At 45.3% G+C, this 20,370-nt stretch overlaps 2 protein-coding genes across 2 annotated transcripts in view; one reads left to right on the top strand and one right to left on the bottom strand.

The window, feature by feature from the left end:
- The first annotated feature begins 392 nt into the window (after positions 1–392).
- Positions 393–4,734, top strand: DUSP12 (dual specificity phosphatase 12). Its single transcript, XM_050894534.1, has 6 exons — positions 393–661; positions 768–881; positions 973–1,091; positions 2,114–2,210; positions 2,960–3,146; positions 3,737–4,734. The coding sequence occupies exons 1-6, from the start codon at positions 393–395 to the stop codon at positions 3,896–3,898; spliced, it is 948 nt and encodes a 315-aa protein (XP_050750491.1). The 3' UTR covers positions 3,899–4,734.
- Positions 4,706–20,370, bottom strand: part of ATP6V1A (ATPase H+ transporting V1 subunit A) — a 33,813-nt gene continuing 18,148 nt past the window's right edge. The window contains exons 6-15 of the mRNA XM_050894525.1: positions 20,181–20,332; positions 19,186–19,348; positions 17,828–17,936; positions 16,892–17,014; positions 16,689–16,803; positions 15,496–15,559; positions 14,531–14,734; positions 10,380–10,474; positions 8,974–9,145; positions 4,706–7,003 (exon numbers count right to left, since the gene is read on the bottom strand). Of these exons, the coding sequence (XP_050750482.1) occupies positions 6,911–7,003; positions 8,974–9,145; positions 10,380–10,474; positions 14,531–14,734; positions 15,496–15,559; positions 16,689–16,803; positions 16,892–17,014; positions 17,828–17,936; positions 19,186–19,348; positions 20,181–20,332 (1,290 nt within the window). The 3' untranslated portion in view covers positions 4,706–6,910. The remainder of the gene's footprint in view (positions 7,004–8,973; positions 9,146–10,379; positions 10,475–14,530; positions 14,735–15,495; positions 15,560–16,688; positions 16,804–16,891; positions 17,015–17,827; positions 17,937–19,185; positions 19,349–20,180; positions 20,333–20,370) is intronic.

The following is a 20,370-nucleotide window of genomic DNA, read 5'->3' as shown; positions in this document are numbered from 1 at the left end:
GACAGTTCCCAGGTTTCTCATGCCTGTCAAGGCCGCCGGCCTGCGATGGTTCCCAGCAGGGACTTCCACAGCCGCCATCGCTGCAGACATGGCGGGGCGGCCCACGGGTGACACCCCCACCGCCACGAGCGGCCCCCCGGCCCTGCCGCCCTCCCCAGGCGGCTCCCGGCCGGCCCCTGCCGGCGGGGCCGGGCCCGCGGAGAGCCGGGGAGGCCGGGCCCAGCGTGCCACCGCCCGGCGACAACGGCGCGGCCGCCGCCGTCTCCATGGCAACACCCTTCCCGTAGGGCCCTCGGCGGCCGCGCCAGGCGCCATGTTGGGAGTGGCAGCCGCGGCTCCGCCCCCGCCGTGTTGGGGGCGGCGCCCTGCCTAGTCGCGGCGGGCCCGCCGCCATGTCGGTGGTTGGCGGGATGGTGCCGGTGCTGCCGGGGCTCTACGTGGGCGGCGCGGAGTCATGCTCGTCCCCGGAGTCGCTGGCGGCGGCGGGGGTGGTGGCGGTGCTGACGGTGGACGCGGAGGAGCCGCCGGCGGTGCCGGGGGTGCGGGCCATGCACGTCCGGGCGCGGGACGAGCCGGGCGCTGACCTGCTGAGCCGCCTGGACGACTGCGCCGCCTTCATCGGCGCGGCGCGGGCGGGCGGCGGCGCTGCCCTCGTCCGCTGGTGAGGGCCGGGGCGGAGGGGGCGGCAGCGGCGGCGGGGGGCCGGCCGCCCTCCCCGGGCGGCGCTCCTCACGGCCGGCCTGTCCTGTCCTGTCCTGTCCTTGCAGCCAGGCCGGGGTGAGCCGCAGCGTGGCCGTGGTGACCGCCTACCTCATGAAGACGGAGGGACTCGGCTGGGAGGAGGCCTACGCCGCCGTCAGGGCCGCCAAACCCGACGCCGAGTGGGTCCCCGTCCCCCGCCCGCCGTCCCCCGCTCCCCGCCCCGCCCGCCCGGCGCCCCCTCACCCCGCTTTCCTCTCGCCCCCGCCGCAGGGTGAACCCGGGTTTCCAGGGGCAGCTGAAGCTCTACGAGGCCATGGGCTGCGCCGTGGACAGCAGCAGCGCCCTCTACAAGCGGTACCGGCTGCAGATGCTCACGGAGAGGTACCCCGGTGAGTGGCGGGGGAGGCGGCGGGGCCGCCTGCCCGGGCTGCGGGGCCGAGCTGAGGCTTGGGAGCATCGGCCTTGAGCCGGGGCGGCTGCTTGGGAGTGAAGCTTGGGGCAGTCTCCCAAGGAGGGTGGTCCCAGGTGGGACCCATCTATCCTGAAAGGAACACAGAAGGCCATGTAAGAGGTGGTTGACTTTGAGTATTGCCCTCAAAGCGGCCGAGCCTTGAGTTGGCTAGGCAAACATTCGCATCATACTGGCCCTAAAGAATTCCAGCTCATCAGTGGGGGGAAAAAAGTGTCCTTGAGAGATGCCTGAGAAATAAGATCCATAAGGAACTGTTCTCTTTAGCAAAATGCAGAAATGGTAAAGGTCAATTTGATACATTTCTTGATTTTTATGTACCTGGCTAAGCAAACTTAACATCCTCTAAAAAGAAGTCAACGAAATAAAAAAAATAAAAAAAATGCAAAACTGAGATAAAGTTGAAATCAAGGTATGAAGTAAACTTTCATACTTTAATTTGCCAAAGGGTGACTGTAGTAGATATGTGTAATTTTATAATAAAATAATTATCCGTAGCTTTTTTGAAGATCTCAGTGTTGCATATTCAGCATGACAGTGCTGTCTCCCTTTATGTGTCATTCTGCTTAGCAGTTCCCATTCATAAGCTGACTTTCTGTATTGTGGGCACTAAAAGATTGGCAGAACTGTTCTAACTCCGCCTCTGCCTTTACTTTCTGTTTAAGTAAGAACACAAAACAAAATGCAACTATTTTACCATTGTTAAGACCAAAGTCTAGATCCCAGTTCCTTGCATTAAGTGAATCCCAATCTTAGGTGTGGTGGGATGAGGCTCTTTCATTTTTAGCTTATCTAATGGAATTGGTGAGTGGACAAACGAATGCGAAGAAGGTGGCTTCTGCATGCTGTGACTGGGGCAGAGGCGCAGTGCTGTCTTGTCCCACAGAAATGCAGCGTGGCTGCATTGATCTGATTCACAACTTGGTACTGACCCCTCTGCAGAACTTCGAGACTTGCCCCGAGAAGTCTTTGCTGTTGATCCAACCAATATATGTCAGACTCCAAACACAGAGGTTCTCTACAGGTGCAGGAAATGCAGGTACTGAACCTTTTATATTTCTCTGTAAAATGTCCTTTTGAAATCGACTCAAGAGAAAAATAGCCTGTGTAAATCAATGGCCCTGTCATTATTGTTAGGACAGGCATGAGCTGTTGCCTAAGTTTTCATACCATGTGCGGCAGAAAAAATTGGACAAATAAAAGTATCTTATGAAATACAAAACTTCTTGTTCCTTGAAGTCATGCAGCACTTGTGGAGCCTAACCTACTGCGTTCTATAGGCAGGCGTAATTCCACTTGGCTCTATGAAGTTGCTTGCTCTGAAACCATAACTTCTAGTTTGTTTTTGACAATCGGTTTCTCCAGAAGAAACTTCTGGTAGATTTTGGGGTTTACTCCATTTTTGACTACCTTTTATGGGTTGCTTAAAGTGAAAATGAATAATCCTGCTATTTCCTCAGTGTAGGTTTCTTCAAGTATATGAGTGTAGATTTAAAGTTTTAGTAAGCAGGAATTGTTTAAAAATAGGTCTGTATAAAAGACAGCATACAGCTGTGGGGCAGAGCCCAACACTACACAAATGACTAGATTTGTTAAGAAGCAACCCTGAATTGCGTCAGTGCCTGCTGACCTTCTAGACTAAATTAAAAAAAAAAAGTAGGATTTGTAATCCTGTTTAATTACTTATTGTTAAGAGGTCCATGTCCCTGTTTTCTATTGTCTGTAGGTTTCCCCAGTAAAAAACCAACTATTTTACTTCTTTTTTTCCCCCTTTGTCGTGGAGGGCAGGCGCGCTCTGTTCCGTAGTTCCAGCATTTTGTCCCACATGGAAGGAAGTGGACCGACAGCCTTTGCCCACAAGAGGATAACGGACTCCGCTCAGCTTTGTGGCGATGGCCGTGAAAAGTGTACCTCTTACTTCACTGAGCCCGTGCAGTGGATGGAGCCAGCGTTGCTCGGAGTAATGGAAGGACAGGTGAAGGGGAGCATGCGCTTTTATTTTTTGGATGCTTTCTTTGCAAAGGCAGAACAAACTGTTTCTGTTCCCTGATGTGAAAGCCCCCACGCAAGGACCTCGGTCTCCCAGCCTTTCTGGTGTGAATTTTGCAGCTTGTGAACAGATTCTTAAATGTTAAATATCCTTTTATAAGGAAATGAGCTGGTGATCTTGTTGGACTGAGAACACCAGCCAGGGTGTTGGACAGGGTTTATCTGCTGGGTTTTTTTTTTGTATGAGCAGAGTTTGTGGGACTTACAAAACCTGTTGTGGTCCCAGGCTGACTGAGGCTTTCTGGAGACTGGCGAAACCGTCCTGGAACCACACCGGGTCTGAGCAGCTGAATTTCCATGCCCCCTCCCTTCTGCCAGCACAGCTGTCCAGGGCCAAACAGCCATGCTAGTTTAGCTTTTTTGCCTGTTTTTCAGCCCGTTTACCTTCTGTGAAGTGTTAAAAGGGAAGGAGCTGGCTCAGCACAGGTTGCCACAATTTAATGTACCACAGAAGTACATTTTAAATAGACCTACACCTGCGTGCGCCTTAGAGCGGGTCCTGTGTTTTTCTTGCAGCTTCTGTGTCCCAAATGCACGTCGAAGCTGGGCTCCTTCAGCTGGCGGGGTGAGCAGTGTTCCTGTGGCCGCTGGGTGACGCCTGCCTTCCAGATCCACAAAAGTCGAGTGGATGAAGTGAGGACGCTGCCAGTTGGTAACTTCCAAACTGCCAAAACCTGAACTCGTCGCTTCTCTCAATGGATTTCTTAACGTCCACAGAGAACTGCTGCCTACTCTGTGGTTGCCAGGAGTGAGCTTGTGACTTCCACCCCTTCGCAATGCGGTGGAATGACTTGAACGTCTGCTCTATTCGAGCTTGCTGTATCTCTAATATATATATAATGTAAAAAGGGAAAACACTTCCTTCGAAGAGATGTTACACAGTGGTCACGTATGTACAAAAATGCCTGAACGTGATGTTCTTAGTATATTCTCACTTCATCTGTTGCTATTACAGAGGGTCTTAACTCCTTATTTAAAAGGAATGCTAACATGTTACTTTCAGTGCTGCTTATCTTCCGATCCAGAAGTTCCAATCAGTTTGTCTGAAACACACAGCTGAGATTTTAGGAGGCATATTCCACAACACGAGGTACGCGGCAGGGAAATATTTTAAGGCTTAGCAAAGTGCCATGAAGTGGTACAATTACAATTGTTGTGCTGGCATGTGTGGCAGCTATTAGCAGCGAGGGGCAAGTTTACAGTTATACTTTTATTGTAATAAAAGTAGTCCTAAAAATACCTACCCCAAGAACATTTACTACACTGTAACTCTTTCATGTAATGTCTGAGGAGATCATGCAAGCTGTACTGGAATAGGAGAACTGAAGTAAAGTGTCCCTGCCAGACTGCTGCTTACAGGTTTAAAGAAATCTCTAAAACGATGAAGTAAGATTTTAAGCAAGCTGTGAGCTTTCCTGATGGTATGCTGTGTACACCACTATGGCACAGGTTTGGTTTGACATAAGAGAATAGGACAGATAAGACCTACTTTAAATCAATTTTATTTTCATTGACTTCAACAATTTTTTTTTTAAACTTTTTTTTACACAATTTCCAGCAACATACATTATGAAATATACAAGATAAACTAGGTGGTGGGGTTCTGCCCATCTTTTAATTCTTCCCACCAGCTGTGGAGGGAAGACTTGCAGGACACAGTGAACATCAGAATCTCAACACTGAAAACAGACACAAAACAAAAAAGACAAAAATATATATGAAACTGTTTGAACTGGTCACACTTCAGGGCCAGGTACAGCACAATAAATATTAGAACTGCATTATCTTAGACATCTTCTGTAAAGTTTATAACATCCTCTATTTAAAGAGATAAGAACATCTGGTTTCTAGCATGAAATGCTACATAGTACAGTGGTGAAGGGTACAAACGATGAGGAATCCAGCAGGGGCTTGGATGGTGACTACTCATTCACACATGCTCATTGGTAAAATAAGCAGCATACACCACAAGTTTAGTGAGCTGTAAACTTAACAATTCACTACCAGAATATCAGCTGGAGGAGCAGCTCCTTTTGGGAGAACCAAAAATAGTCAATCCCTTTAAGTTTCTCCCTGACAAACAGTGAGTTGATACCATAATGGAAGTGGCAGCATTTGGTCCGTAGCGTGAGATCCCTTTGCATCACTACTGGTCAAAGCTGGCAGCTGGTGGAAATACTTCAGTGCAGAATTAACGCTTACACAGCCACGCCACTGCCACAGTGTCACCAACAACAGTTACTGTTTAATGACCGTAACAAAGCAGTAGATGTCAGCTGGAACCCAGCCGGGCACAGAGTGCTGCACAACCAAGCAGCACTGGATGCCACCTGACACAAGCGAGAGGGAGAGACTGGAGAGGATGCCAGCATTTCTCTCTCTCTCACTCTGCAGCAATGGTAGGAGTGCTGGGCTCCTGGAGTTTGACAGAAAGGCTGCTCATGCTCATGCCTCATCTCGTACTAGTTTTGCCAATAAACAAGCCCAAGACACAGCAGTTTCGGCTGCCTGACAGAGTGCTTCCAGAGCACAGAGCAGGAGTCACTGGTTTCTCTTGCATCATAATCAACAAGGCAGGAATAAATACATTTTGTACTTCTCAACCTTCCCCCTGCTCATCCCCCGCCCCCAGTTTACCATCATACATTCCTCCTACGCGAGAACTGGGGACCTTCTGTGCCACTGCCAAACAGGCCATGTGAGCACAGGTGGAGGAGGAAGGCTAAGCACACACTTTCCTTTCCTTAGCATGACCTGGGCATTGCACTGGGAGGCAACTGCACTGGCAGAGAGCGCACCACCGAGGAAGGACTGTGTTCCTGGTCCGCACGCATGGCATCACCATAATTTGCTATCTATGTCCTGCAGTACATGGCAGCAGTCACAAGCTTCGCAAACTAAAGCAGGTGAGTGTCATGAAATTTTATGGGGTGAGTGGGAGGCAAGAAGGTAAAATTCTGCTGGAAGCTGAGCACCTATGGCTTTGATTTTAGCTGATGCCAAGTCCAACAGTCCTATCTGTATTAAGTAGGAAAATAAAATTCTATTTCTCCAGCGTACAAAAGTATACTGGCTGCTTGTACGTGCTCATCTTCTAGTTAGTCCCTTCTTGCAGAGATCCAGAACTACCACATTTCAATACCAACAGACTCAGCTAAGGGTTGCAGAAGGGACAGAGTAGTGAAGAATTTTTGGTTGTATCAACGTGTCATCAGAACATGGTCAAAAATTCTGTTCGAGAATAGGGAGTTCTACATCATGATAGTCACTTAAAGTGCCAGATGTAAATGCCCTTACCACTGCCAGCTCAGAATGTACCGTGTGACTGCATTAAGATCTACACCTCCTCTGCGGGTACAGCTCAACTAGTTATATCCCAAGGTGAAAGACCGGTTACCAAGAGAGCTGGGAGAGGCAAGGTGAAAGTTTTCCCACCCTAGAAGTGTACAACAGCATTTCCTCACTCAGCCAGGCCCATTCACACATCACTCACCATTCCAGACACACAAAGCAATGCCAAACACAAACTAAGAGGAATGTTTTGTAAGGACACTCTCTGAGTATGAACAGGGAAAACATAGGGCTTTTTATCAACTCAAGTACTGTTGCATCATTCTTGTAAGGTAGGGAAGCAGAGGAGTTGAGATGAGGAATTGAGAGGACAAACTGGAGTGGTCACAGAGGTCGAGTCTAGTCTTCCAGACTGCGAAATGCATTCTGCATATCCTCAAACAGCTGAGCATAGTCCGCCTTGATTTTTGTTTCACCATCTTTGACAGGGTCCTGAAAGACAACACAGCAAATGAACAGATCTGTCGGGAAAAGCCTCAGGTACTTAAGACAACCCTGCTTTGCCAGTGCTGTAATTTCTTGACCTCAGGATTAACACTTGCTAACTGCAGAGCAGACGTTATAGCTCCATCTCCGCCTCCCATCTGTCTCACCAACAGCCATCAGGTTTAAATCTATTCCTCTTTCCGCGTTCAGTGAGCAGGCAGAATGGATACTGGACAAAGAATGTTTTTTCGTGAGCAGTGGTTACTTTATTGAAAAGCAACTGATTTGGAGAGGATTCAGTACTGAGGGTCTTAGTTAATGCTGTGTGATTCAAGAGCTGCAGCGATTAATACCAGCTCCCATCCCCAAACCAAAGGGAGTTAGGATCTTTGTGACTCAGAAATGCTCTGCTGTACTTTTTGGGGTGCATCCCCTATAAGTGCAAGAGTTACTTTGCCATCACTCGGAGGTCGCTCAGTTCCAATTAAAATCTTATTGTGAAATCATAACAAGCTCAAGAACATCTTCGTACAGCTTCATTTTCTCAGAATACTTTTCATGAAAGACAAGGGCAAAAAATGTAACAATCAGCTTTGCTCTGAGGCTGCAAGGCCTTCCCTGCAAGAAGCATTCACTGCCAAGCTGTACAATCTGTTCAATGTCTTCACCATTCCCCTCTCAGCGCTATGTTTCTCTGGGGAAGTGCAGCTCTTGGGAAACACAGAGGACTTGCATGTGTGGATGCACTACTCCTGCATTGTCTCTCCACAGTACACAGACCACAGGATGCAGGACATTTAAATTCTCACACCTTTATAGACTGTTACCCAGGAAATATAATTTTCCTTTCATAACTATTACTGTATTAGAGGGCTGGCTCCACTTAACATGCATTCACCCTCTGGATTCCCTTTTTCACCCATGCTGTCCACCGCTCTGCTGTATGCCAGATGTCTTCTGGTGGCCAGGGTTTGTAAGAAGTGTATTCCTTCCTCTACCTCTATATAACCAGCTCTCAAAGAAGCGCATGTCCCCAATTATATCTTGTTATATTCTTGATGCTTTGAGAATATATACCAGGGATCTGCTTACTTCAGAAACAAGCCAGTACCCTGCAGGAACAGAATACACTGGCACACCAGAACACTTAATTTTAAACCTAATTTTATCTTATGGTACTTTTCTTGAAAGATTTGCAATATTGGCTTATAAGAGTTGTAACAGAGTAAGCGTTATACTTCATAGAGAATATTCCTTAGCAACTTTAACATCAGCCAGCATCACAGGTTACTGTCCTACCAGTAACTGCTACACCAGCATGCTCCGGATGAGTTTCAGGAAAGCTGTACCCTAAAAAGATGTCTACTGAAGTTACCCAGAGCAGATGCTCTGAGCCACTTGTTTTCTCTTTAGCCCACGTTGAAGTTACTCCTCCCTTCCTCTCCCTCTAGTTACCTGCCTTAGGCCCTGAAGCCAAACACAGGACACATCACGTGTTACTGCAGGAGACTAGCATTTCTTTCCTTAACTTCTACTTAAAATAGCTCGATCAACATTTGTATCATTCACTTTTTAGCACATTCCTGGATTTAAACTTTAGGCTGCTTTTACCTGCTAATAGTCTCCTTAGAATATGTTATAATTTTTTTTTTTTTTAAACCCGAATTTGATCACAAAACCCCCAAAACAAACAGGAAAGGTACTTGTACTATTACCATGAATATATGTAACATAAAAGAGACTACTGAAGGTGGGGTTGCCAAGGCTCTGCAGCCAGCATCACCCGACTAGATTTCTGTACTGACCGTTCCTGTGCTCACAAACTAAAAATCAGTTCTTAAGTGTATGCAAAATGATTGCAAAAAGTCTCTGTTCATAGATCTTTAAGGCAACTGATGACCACCTTTGAGTAACAGCCTTTCAGAGGTGCTGGAAGCTCACAAAAAGCAGTGCAACCCAGTTCCTTACAAACATACCTTGAACTTCATGGAGGTAAGTCTGTAGAGGATTTCGCTCATGTTCTCTCGGATGATGGACCACGTGATCTTATTGTCACTCTGGGCTGTGGTTTCTACAGCACGGCGTGCCATGTCATAAAATGCAATCATATTGGAAAGCATTCCCACTGTTTTATAGAAAGGGCAGAACCTGATGGAACAGAAGAGGATCTGTCAGGTATCTTGGAACAGTTAACAGGACTAGCCTTTGCTCCTGCCTTCACAACAACTCTGAATTCTCACCTGACAGAAAGAGCGCTAGCCTGCTTTACTCCAGGTATTTTTAATACATACTGTCAAAGGAGAGAGACTGCCTCTGATAGGCCCCACATTTTTAAATAGGCGAATCATAGGCTAAGACAATCATCCTGAAGTGAGGTTTCTGAAGCAGCACCCAAACACTGGCCAAAACAGGAGAGAACAGGAACCACCGCTATGCAAGTCTCACATTTCAATCTGTGCCAATGCTAACAAGACAGGGAAAACACCAGAGCAGCCAACGGAATTCCTCCTTCCTGTTTTGTCCATCATGGGAGCAGGCTTCCTCCAAGCAGCCTGGTATGACCTGACAGCTCTGCAAGTTTCTTTGCTCACAGGAAAGGGAGTGTTTCTATGACAAGAGCACTCCACACACAAAAAGCTCCATTTTTAATGGGTAGGTGACTGCCACGGAAGGTATCTAATTATTATTTATACACTACATTGTGCTACTTTCTGTGCTTCCCTATCGCATACAAGCATACCTGCCCTAGTAACCTAATCAAAGGCACACACCATTACAGAATGATGTACGTCTAAATTTTCAGTGATGAAGTATTCAGGACCTCCTGACCTACCCGGGCTGGGGAGTGAGATGAAGTACAAAAGGCCCCTTGTCAGGCTGTTAAAACACAAGGATAGCACGGAAAGAAGCAAAGCAGACAGGGATAATAACCATTGCACTAGGGAAAAGATCCAGTAAGTTTTTCTGATAGATCAAACTTACTCAAGAATTATGTAACAGTAACTGAAAGCAGATTCTTGCGGTCCCCCATGCATTGCTAGAATAAACAGGAAGACTTTGGATGTTGACTGTGAAAATAAAGTGGTCCTCTCATCCTCCTCCTAAGGAGGACAGGAGGACATGCTATTGCAGAAATATTGGCTAACTGAACAATAGATGAGGGCTTGAGAAACTCAAAGGGTGTGACTGCATTTGGAAAAGGTCTGCACGTCTTGGGTAAGACAACGTGAATACACTGTTCGATGGCCTACCTAAGCACGGTTCTTCCATTTGTTTATGGTGAGTAAAATTAATTTCTGCACTGATCCGTGTCCAAATAAAATAGCTGTCTAAATCCAGACTACACAGGAGGAAGAGGGCAGAGTGTCCAGTCAGATCTCACCTGTCATAAGGCGTATAACCATTCTGTTGCAAGAAGTCATCTTTTATCAGCTTGGCAACCTCCAAGGTAATTTTGTCTGTTTCTGCCAAGGAAGCCTAGAAAAGTAAGGTATGCTGTTAGTTTAGTACTCAAGTCCATGAGGACATGGTATGTCCTGGCCAAGAACCGTTATCTTTCAGTACCTGTTTTCTTCCCACCCTCTCAAGATGGCTTCCAGCAGAATTCTGTCTTTTGGGTATTTCTCACTCCCTGCTATAGAAGAGCCAATTTAATTGATTGCCAAATGGCGCATCCACAACCTCTCTGGGCAACCTGTTCCAGTGCCTCACCACCCTCACAGTGAAGAACTTTTTCCTTATATCTAATCTAAAGCTACTCTCTTTCAGTTTAAAGCCATTACTCCTTGTCCTATCACTACATGTCCTTGTAAAAAGTCCCTCTCCAGCTTTCTTGTAGGCCCCCTTTAGGTACTGGAAGGCTGCTATAAGGTCTCCCCGGAGCCTTCTCTTCTCCAGGCTGAACAACCCCAATTCTCTCAGCTTGTCTTCATAGGAGAGGTGCTCCAGCCCTCTGATCATCTTTGTGGCCCTCCTCTGGACTCGATCCAACAGGTCCATGTCCTTCTTACATTGGGGGGCCCCAGAGCTGAACGCAGTACTTGTGGGGTCTCACGAGAGCAGAGCGGAGGGGGAGAATCAGCTCCCTTGACCTGCTGGTCGCACTACTTTTGATTCAGCCCAGGATACGGTTGGCTTTCTGGGTTGCAAATGCACATTGCCAGGTCATGTTGAGGTTCTCGTCAACCAACACCCCCAAGTCCCTCTCCGCAGGGCTGCTCTCAATCCACTCATCACCCAGCCTGCATTTGTGCTTGGGATTGCCTCGACCCATGTGCCGGACCTTGCACTTGGCCTTGTTGAACTTCATGAGGTTTGCACGGGCCCACCTCTCAAGCCTGTCAAGGTCCCCCTGGATGGCATCCCTTCCCTCCAGTGTGTCGACCGCACCACACAGCTTGGTGCTGTCGGCAAACTTGCTGAGGGTGCGCTCAATCCCACTGCCTATGTTGCCGACAAAGACGTTAAACAGCACCAGTCCCAATACTGACCCCTGAGGAACACCACTCGTCACTGGTCTCCACTTGGACATCGAGCCGTTGACTGCAACTCTTTGAGTGCGACCATCCAGCCAATTCCTTATCTGCCGAGTGGTCCATCCATCAAATCCATGTCTCTTCAATTTAGAGACAAGGGTATCGTGTGGGACAGTGTCAAATGCTTTGCACAAGTCCAGGCAGAGGATGTCAGTTGCTCTTCCCTTATCCACTGACGCTGTAACGCCGTCGTAAAAGACCACCAAATTTGTCAGGCACTATTTGCCCTTAGTGAAGCCATGCTGGCTGTCACCAATCACCTCCTTATTTTCCATGTGCCTTAGCATAATTTCCAGGAGGATCCACTCCTGGATCTTGCTGGGCACAGAGGTGAGACTGACTGGCCTGTAGTTCCCCAGGTCTTCCTTTTTTCCTTTTAAAAATTGGGGTTATGTTTCCCCTTTTCCAGTTAGCAGGAACTTCCCTGGACTGCCACAACTTCTCCAACTTGATGGATAGTGGCTTAGCCACTTCATCCGCCAGTTCCCTCAGGACTCGCGGATGCATCTCATCAGGTCCCATGGACTTGTGTACCTTCAGGGTCCTTAGATGGTCTTGAACCTGATCTCCTACAGTGGGCGGTTCTTCATTCTCCGAGTCCCTGCCTTTGTCTTCTGAGACTTGGGCGGTGTGGTTGGGGCACTTGCCGATGAAGACTGAGGCAAAAAAAGTCATTGAGTACCTCAGCCTTCTCCATGTCCCGGGTAACCAGGTGTCCTCTTTCCTTCTGGAGAGGGCCCACATTTTCCCTAGTATTCCTTTTATCATTGACATACCTATAGAAGCTTTTCTTGTTGCCCTTGATGTCCCTGGCCAGATTTAATTCTATCAGGACTTTAGCTTTCCTAACCTGATCCCTGGCTGCTCGGACAATTTCTTTGTATTCCTCCCAGGCTACCTGTCCTTGCTTCCACCCTCTGTAGGCTTCCTTTTTGTGTTTGAGTTTGTCCAGGAGCAGCTTGTTCATCCATGCAGGCCTCCTGGCGTTTTTGCCTGACTTCCTGTTTGTTGGGATGCATTGCTCCTGAGCCTGGAGGAGGTGATCCTTGAATATTAACCAGCTTTGTTGGGCCCCTCTTCCCTCCAGGGCTTTATCCCATGGTACTCTACCAAGCAGATCCCTGAAGAGGCCAAAGTCTGCTCTCCTGAAGTCCAGTGTAGCGAGCTTGCTGTGCGCCCTCCTTGCTGCCCTAAGGATTTTGAACTCCACCATTTCATGGTCACTGCAGCCAAGGCTGCCCTTGAGCCTCACATTCCCCACCAGCCCCTCCTTGTTGGTTGATGATGAACAATGGAAAGGAAGTTTCCTTTAAGATAATGGAAAAGCCACCAGACACAGAAAACGCACATGGCTCTGCTATGAGGTATGTTGAAACATCACCTTCCTACATAAAGAGGTAAATTCGTTTTTACCGTCCTCAATCCTTATGTCCATGGAAGAAAAACTAGATCTCAGCATGCTAGATCAATAAGTAATCTTAAGGATTTAATACTAGCCTCCACAGCTACCAATGGGCTTTCCCTCTCTGGCATTCAAGAAAAGTAAAGAAGTTGATGACAATGCCTGTCATACTCTGCAGGACAGCCACAACCCTGCTGCACACTGCTGCTGTTGGCACCACAAGTCACTCTTCACCTTCGTTGTCCGTTTGCTAAAGGGGGCAGATTCAGTTTTAAGTACCCCAGCTTGCTTTCTAGACAGAATTTTGGACCTTCTTTCACGAGGAGACTAACAGTATTCAGAGCTAAAAAGAAAAAAAAAAAAATCTGATTGTTTTTCCACAATTCCCCCTTTCTAAATGTTTGTTGCACTTGTTAGCCAAGCCCAGACTGAAAGAAACTGTTAAAGATAACATCTTTGAGAACAAGATCACCAGTTCCAGTACTTCTATCATGGGAATAATGCCCAGTTACAAGCACTGGCTTATCAATATCCCTTCCACACCAAGGAACTGATTCTACCCTGCTCTGTAAACTAGTCTTTTAGAACATGAGTCTGTAAATAGAAAACTGCAGAAGGCCCTAAGATCACATTTCCTTTTGTTCGAAGACACATCTACGGAAGAGAGCTCTGCTAGGCAAGATCTGGTGAAAGGCCTCATCTCGGTTGGGCTAGAACATCAGTGAATAGGGAGAGCACCAGGAACAAACGTCCTCCAAATAACTGTACTTAATACACGTTATCACACACTACTACCACCCTGTAAATCAGCATAGCTCATCCGAACATCATGGGATTAAATTACTGTCACGTATGTGCTAGGCACCTGTCAATTATCATATTTACAGTGCTAAGCTGAAACACAGAGTTTTCACTGGGTCCTTTTTGAGAGCTCTCAAGGGAAATTTTCCTGTCCAAGTTCAGCTTTCTCTCCAAAACAGTGAAGTGAATGAAGGAAATTAAAGAATGCCTGGAAAATGGAGCCATATGGCATGTCACAGGTTTCCACAGAGAAACTAGGTAATCACCAGTTTTTAGAAAAAGCAGACATCACTTCTGTTTCTACAGGCCAGCTTGTAAACGCCAACACCTCTGTTCTGTGGCTGGCAACATGGTTTCTAATAAATTGTAACCCTTCAGATGACTTCAACAGTAAAGATCAGTTTGCATCATTTCTCTTACAAAGATTACTTCCAATGGAGTACTATTGTAAGTTGCAGCAAAGGGCGTTTCAGCAGGACTAGAACACTGAAGCAAGGGAAGCTTCTTAACTCCAGCATTAGATGCCCTAATTTACATAAGAAAAGCAGCATCAAGCCAAGGTTTATCAAATCTAAAAAAGTATTTGTCATTAAAAGTCAAACAACATGTAAGAAAGTTGGAATAAAGCAGAGTTAGAGGCAGGAGAGTCTGACATCTCCCAGTGACCATTTGCCTTTTTTGCACAATGCAGTATCCATCAAGTCTGGTCTAAGACATGGTCAAAAGCCTGCGCTAGCAGTAAGGAAATGGAGGATGGCTCATTGACACCACATTTCCTCACAGCTGGTTACTCACCTTGCCTACAAGCTGCACAATCTCTGCAAGGTCCTCTTCCTCCTGTAGGATCTCTTTGGCCTTTGTCCTGAGAGGGACAAACTCTGTAAAATGCTTGTCGTAGTACTCATCCAGGGCACGTGTGTATTTGCTGTAACTGATCAGCCAGTTGACAGAGGGGAAGTGCTTGCGTTGTGCCAGCTTCTTATCCAGGCCCCAGAAAACCTGTCAGAAGCCAGAAAGATCAACCAGTGTTCCAAATCAAAAACGAACCAAAATAATTGAAGGCAATTAAAAAAAAAAATACAGAAAGCCAGTTTGAGCAAACGCAACATGGCAAAGGCTATCACAAATGAAAGCCTGAGAGAGAAAAAGAAAGCCTTCCTTATGTTTAACTATAGCAGTGACTTTCAAATACACTTCTCAAAAAATGATGCATCTTTTAAGCTGAGTTCAGACTTACTCAGCTTGAGACTCCTCATGAGGGAGAAGGCAGCAGTAACAAAGACAATGTCAATACTGGAGTCTAATGAAGTGGAGACCTGTTAGATGTAAATTCTTTTCTCAAAACAGGGCTGCAATCAGTTGCAAGACATTCTTCTCCCTGTCAGCTGCTCTGAGGACTTTTTTTGTGGTTTCAATGCACTTAAGAGTGGTTCACTTTCCATCTCAGCTGAGAGCAGCCACATTTGAAGTGCAGCTCAACAGGCAGCAATCAGGAAGCACACAGATATTCCTGAGCAGTCAGCATTGGAAGGAATTGCTACCTTCGCACCCTCTTCCAAAGGAATTTCAAACATGCCAGTTCAGAGACCATCTCATAAGGTCGCCTTTTACACTGTTAGAACATTTTCCAAAGCACCCTACAAAGCTGCCTGTGTCAAATCAAAGCTCTCTCACCCCAGCCACTGGCACAAATGCACTGAAGCACAATCACTTCGAGTCTAACAAAGTGGACAGAAGAGCTGCAACGTCATGGGACGTACCTGAACAATACCCAGTGTAGCAGATGTGACAGGATCAGAGAAGTCACCACCTGGGGGAGAGACACTGAGCAGGAAGAAATAAGGAAAAGTTATGAGAATTGCTTTCACAGTTTGAACTGAAGTACCAAACATATGACTGCACAGCTCAGTGATCACAGAAACCAAAGTCAACACGATGTCAAGTAAATAACAGATTGCAAGCTTCCACTGCAGAAAGTGTTTGATGCCTACCCACACAGGTGTAATATCAAGCATTCTATGAAATATAGTTATATCAGTGACTGATTGACAGTATCAAGGTATGATTTCAGTCACTTTAGCTCCAGGCAGTAACGCCAGCTTGGATTATTAAACCTACCTCAACTGGAACAGATTCAGCAAGTGTGCCAGTAGGACACCGTGAAACACAGTGCAATGATGATTTTACAGAAAACAATATCCCATTTTGAAATTATTGCATATATTCACCTACACAATAACCACTTCAACTTCATTTGAGCTTGACACCCTAATACATGCCTTCCCAGAGATTAAAAAAAAAAATTGTCTTCCAACCTCAAAAGCGCAATGCATTTGTGTACGTATGTTGTGGACAGCAGAACTAAGCAGAGCAAAGAATGGACTCTAGATGTTCTTGCAGATGCTAGAGGGTCTCCTGAAAACATGTGGGTGGGAAATTCACTTTGTCTACAGTATGCTATACAAATCAATATAGCCTAGAAGAATGTCTGGGAACCACATGCTTTTCACAGCCCATCACAGCTTGAGATATGCTGCACCATGTAATTCTACCCTATTTGAGCAAGAGAATCATGATTCATTATGCCCCCAAGTGCATACACCGCAGCTCTAACTGCCCCTTCTTTCCTGCTCTGAGCATGGTTTGACATACTTTTCAGTGACAGCTCTAACGACATCCTTCCCTGAGCCATTTACTCCAATTGCTGCAAGTGACTGCGATTCCACACCTCACAGAACTACTTGTCCACATTCATTCTTTCTGCCCCCACGCACAATTTAGCAGCAGTTCTGGGTGAACAGAGACTAAATATCTACCTACTCATTCACATATTTTTAGTTCTGCAGCTGCACAGAGCAACAAGACCTTTTTGTCTGAAAAATAGGTACTTTGACATACAAAAACACAGAGGAAGAACTGCAGCCAATGCAAAGCAAAGAAATGCAACACTCACGCTCCAACAATGCTGACGCTGCCTTCCCTTTCAGGATTTCCCAGACACTTCACTCTGCCAGCTCGCTCATAGAAAGAGGCTAGACGGGCACCAAGGTAGGCTGGATAACCACTGTCTGCAAACACCAACACAGAGAAATTCAGTCAAGGGCTCAGAGTTTAAAGGATGCATTTAAGAGACTAGACTGAGAAAAGACTACTCACCAGCTGGCATTTCAGCCAGTCGCCCTGAAATTTCTCTGAGGGCCTCAGCCCATCGGGAAGTAGAGTCTGCCATCATACTGACATGGTAGCCCATGTCCCGGAAATACTCAGACAGGGTGATTCCTAGAACAAAGACAACAGCATGCTGCAGGATACAGTTCAGAAAGGAATTCTATGCTTGTATGTTGTCACTAACATGCAAATAAGCCAAATTATTTAAGTTTACATTTTGATGGAAATAGACACTGAAAGTTATTCTTTCTTTCCACTAGATCATGTGCTTGCTGTATTTTTTTTTTGTTTATTTCTTCTCACTCTCCCCATTTTTGCTTATGAACCACTCTGGCTCATCTTACATTCCCGTGTATTTCTTTGAAGAGACACGGCAATGTCACTGGTGCTACTCTTTGCCTCACTGAAACCATGAACAAAGCCTCTTCTTACTGTAAAATGTCTCCTTCCCTTTCAAACTACCAGAATACAACAGTGAGAAAAGGTCATGCTTTATCTTAATTACCTGACAACTTTTCCTGAAAAAGGATTTTAAAAAAACCTCTAAGAGGCTGCAAAGGAAAGAAGACCAGCCTGCCAACTCAGAGAGTACTATTCCTGCCCATTAAGTGGCTGTACTTGTCAGCAAAAAACTATTCACCAACAAAAGCTTACATAATTAACACATGGAGAAAAACTACCTGAAAGCTGGTGCAGTAAGTTCACCTTATAAGCAAAATTTACTCAATATTCAGAAATCGTAATTATATACAAGCAAGCCAAATTCAATTAAGATACTAGGACTTCACGCAAGCAAGGCCCGAAAGTGTTGACTTCTGAAACTAAGCCGGTTTCTTGGTACTGACCATCTCAGGAACTGAAAATACTAGAGCATGATGGCTTGCCCTACACACACAGCCTTTTCCAGCCTCCTGTAAATCTTACCAGTATAGATAGAGGCTTCTCTGGCAGCCACAGGCATGTTGGAGGTATTTGCTACCAGAGCTGTTCTCTTCATGATGCTTTCTACCTTGCCATCAACTTCCATTGTTAACTAAAATGCAAGAAAAGAAAAAAAAAAATAAAAAAGGCAACAGTAGCAAGTTTTTTGGTTTGGTTTTGTTTTTTTGTTTGGTGTTTTTTTTTTTTTTTTTTTTACTGTATTACTCGCCTTGTATCAGGATACTCTCCTCACAGCTAACTACCAAAAGCAGAGACTAGATTCAAGATTTCAGGATACTATGCTGGTTTGCCTTCCAGACTGCACACAGCTTAACTCTTTAATGTACATGCCTCAGCCTCATCTCCTGCAACTGGCAAATCCTTACTGATCCCATTCAAATGAGTAATGACAAATCCACTACATCAGGAAGTACATTATCCTCTCTCAGCTTACTAGGCTGGAAGAGCCAAAAAAATCTTAGCCTCCTGTCATAAGTCCGTTAGGATTCAGAGAGCTTTTTTTCCCCATCTACACCGATCCACATTCGTCTTTGACAACTGGACATAAAACCACATATGTAACTCCGGTGAAGCCTCACAAGCACCTGAACAACAGAATGCATATCCTGACATTTGTCTAGAACTCCACTTACAAATACCCTGGGATTTACCTTTTTTTATGGCCACCTCAGCTTGACTTTCTCATCTTTTAATCAATCAACACACCCAAGCCTTTTACCCCTTATTTCTGACAGTGGAGTTCCAACCTAACAGTTCAGACTATCTGGCTTCTTTCCCGTATTTTACAGAAGACTGTGCCACAACTAATTCACTAACATATAATAACAGGTAGAAGGATTGGTAAACTTGTTGCAACGTTGTTTTGTTTGTTTTTTTTTTTTTTTAAAACCAGGCATTTTCTACTTCCCTCAGAAGGTATTCCAAAGCCTAACATGTCAAACTAATATCTGGTAACTGTTTGTATCACCACCCTGCACTCTGTAAATACAGATGCTGCATTTGCTATGCATGGTTAAGTTAGAAAAGTTAGGGACATTACCAGTGAAAGGTAAGGTGCTTATAACCGTGCTAAATTACGCCCTGGCATTCATTTTGGCTTTATTTTAAACAGGTTAGAAGATACACCCAAAAACTAGTCCAGATGTTTATTGAGGGGCCACTGAAATCATTCTTGAACAAGCCAAAAGGGATTTCTGCTACTACAGCCAGAACTTACAGCAGTGAGGCAAGAAGATCATTTCAAGTCACTCTACCAATATGATATTTTATTCAGTTACAATACCAGTACAATAGCAAGTCTTCCCAAGAAGGTTTACTCTCCATGAATTCTCCATACTAACCTCAGGGAAATCTCTCAGTACTTCAGACATTTCATTTCCTCGTTCTCCACAGCCTACATAAATGATGACATCACTGTTGGAGTACTTTGAGAGAGATTGTGAGATCACAGTCTTCCCACAACCGAATGCCCCAGGAATCGCTGTTGTACCCCCTTGTACACACCTGAGTAAAGAAAAAGGACTCTGATTTGCAAGGAACTCAAAAAAAAGCTCTCTCCCATCTTAGAATATGTTTTCCAATAAAACTCCCTAATTAAAAGCAGAGTGACAGGAGTCACATTCAGTGTTCTGGGTGAGAAGCACAGAGGTATTTCACTAAACCAAAAGACGGAGTGAATAAACTATCCTTTTATTCTACTGCCCTTGAAGTACATGAGTTATGCTGGTACAACAGCTAGATTTTCAGGCTTGAAACATAGCAGTTTTCACAGCTGAAAGCACCAGTGAAATGCAAATACTAAGAAAAGAACAACTGTACTTAGCTGTGCATTATAAGAATAAGCAGCACAATATTTTAGGACCAAAATTACTGAATTTAGTGTCTTGAAAGTTAACTGCTTAAATAAGCATTTTGTGTTACAGTTAAGTGCAACAGTTTTCATAAGTGGTGACCCCAAAATCACTGGGAACTATACATCCTCAAGACCATGGAAAGAGATCCTACTTATGTGTTCAAATGGAGATATCAAGCTTGAAAGTTCTAGCCTTTCTATAGATTTGGCATGATTATGTTAAGTTTATGCTTGTCCATTCTTTTCTAGATTAATGCACTAGAACTATCTTCTTAAACTTCTCTTCCTTTTTTCACTACTAGGTTCTCCTGTCAAATATAAAAAAATGAGGAATTCAGCTAAATATTTTTTGAGATTATGCTGTGATACATAGTGAAAGCTTGGGGTCTGTTTGCCCTTAAAAAAAATTTAACGTCTCCTTCCTCTGCTTCCCCCCAAAAAGAGAGATTTCTTACATACTAGAAAATAAAAGGTAGTACTTACGGGAAGAGGGCATCCAGGACCCGTTGGCCAGTTAATAAAGGATGATTGGCTGGTAACTTCTCAGTAACAGGACGGACTTGACGTACAGGCCAGACCTGGACCATAGTGAACTTCTCTTTCACACCTTCAAATTCCAGCTCTAAGACAACATCCTAACAGACAGCACCAGACATATGAAGTAAGCAAACAG

This window comes from Gymnogyps californianus, chromosome 1 (assembly GCF_018139145.2).
Source record: "Gymnogyps californianus isolate 813 chromosome 1, ASM1813914v2, whole genome shotgun sequence".
In the NCBI taxonomy this organism is placed as follows: Eukaryota; Metazoa; Chordata; class Aves; order Accipitriformes; family Cathartidae; genus Gymnogyps; species Gymnogyps californianus.
This window is presented reverse-complemented; position numbering and strand designations above follow the sequence as displayed.

Bases quoted from the DNA above. Each gene is read 5' to 3' on its own strand.
- DUSP12 (XM_050894534.1), top strand. From the start codon at position 393: ATGTCGGTGGTTGGCGGGATGGTGCCGGTGCTGCCGGGGCTCTACGTG. The intron at 1,092-2,113 runs GTGAGTGGCGGG...ACCCCTCTGCAG, and splicing joins GCTCACGGAGAGGTACCCCG to AACTTCGAGACTTGCCCCGA. The intron at 3,147-3,736 runs GTGAAGGGGAGC...TTTTTCTTGCAG, and splicing joins TCGGAGTAATGGAAGGACAG to CTTCTGTGTCCCAAATGCAC.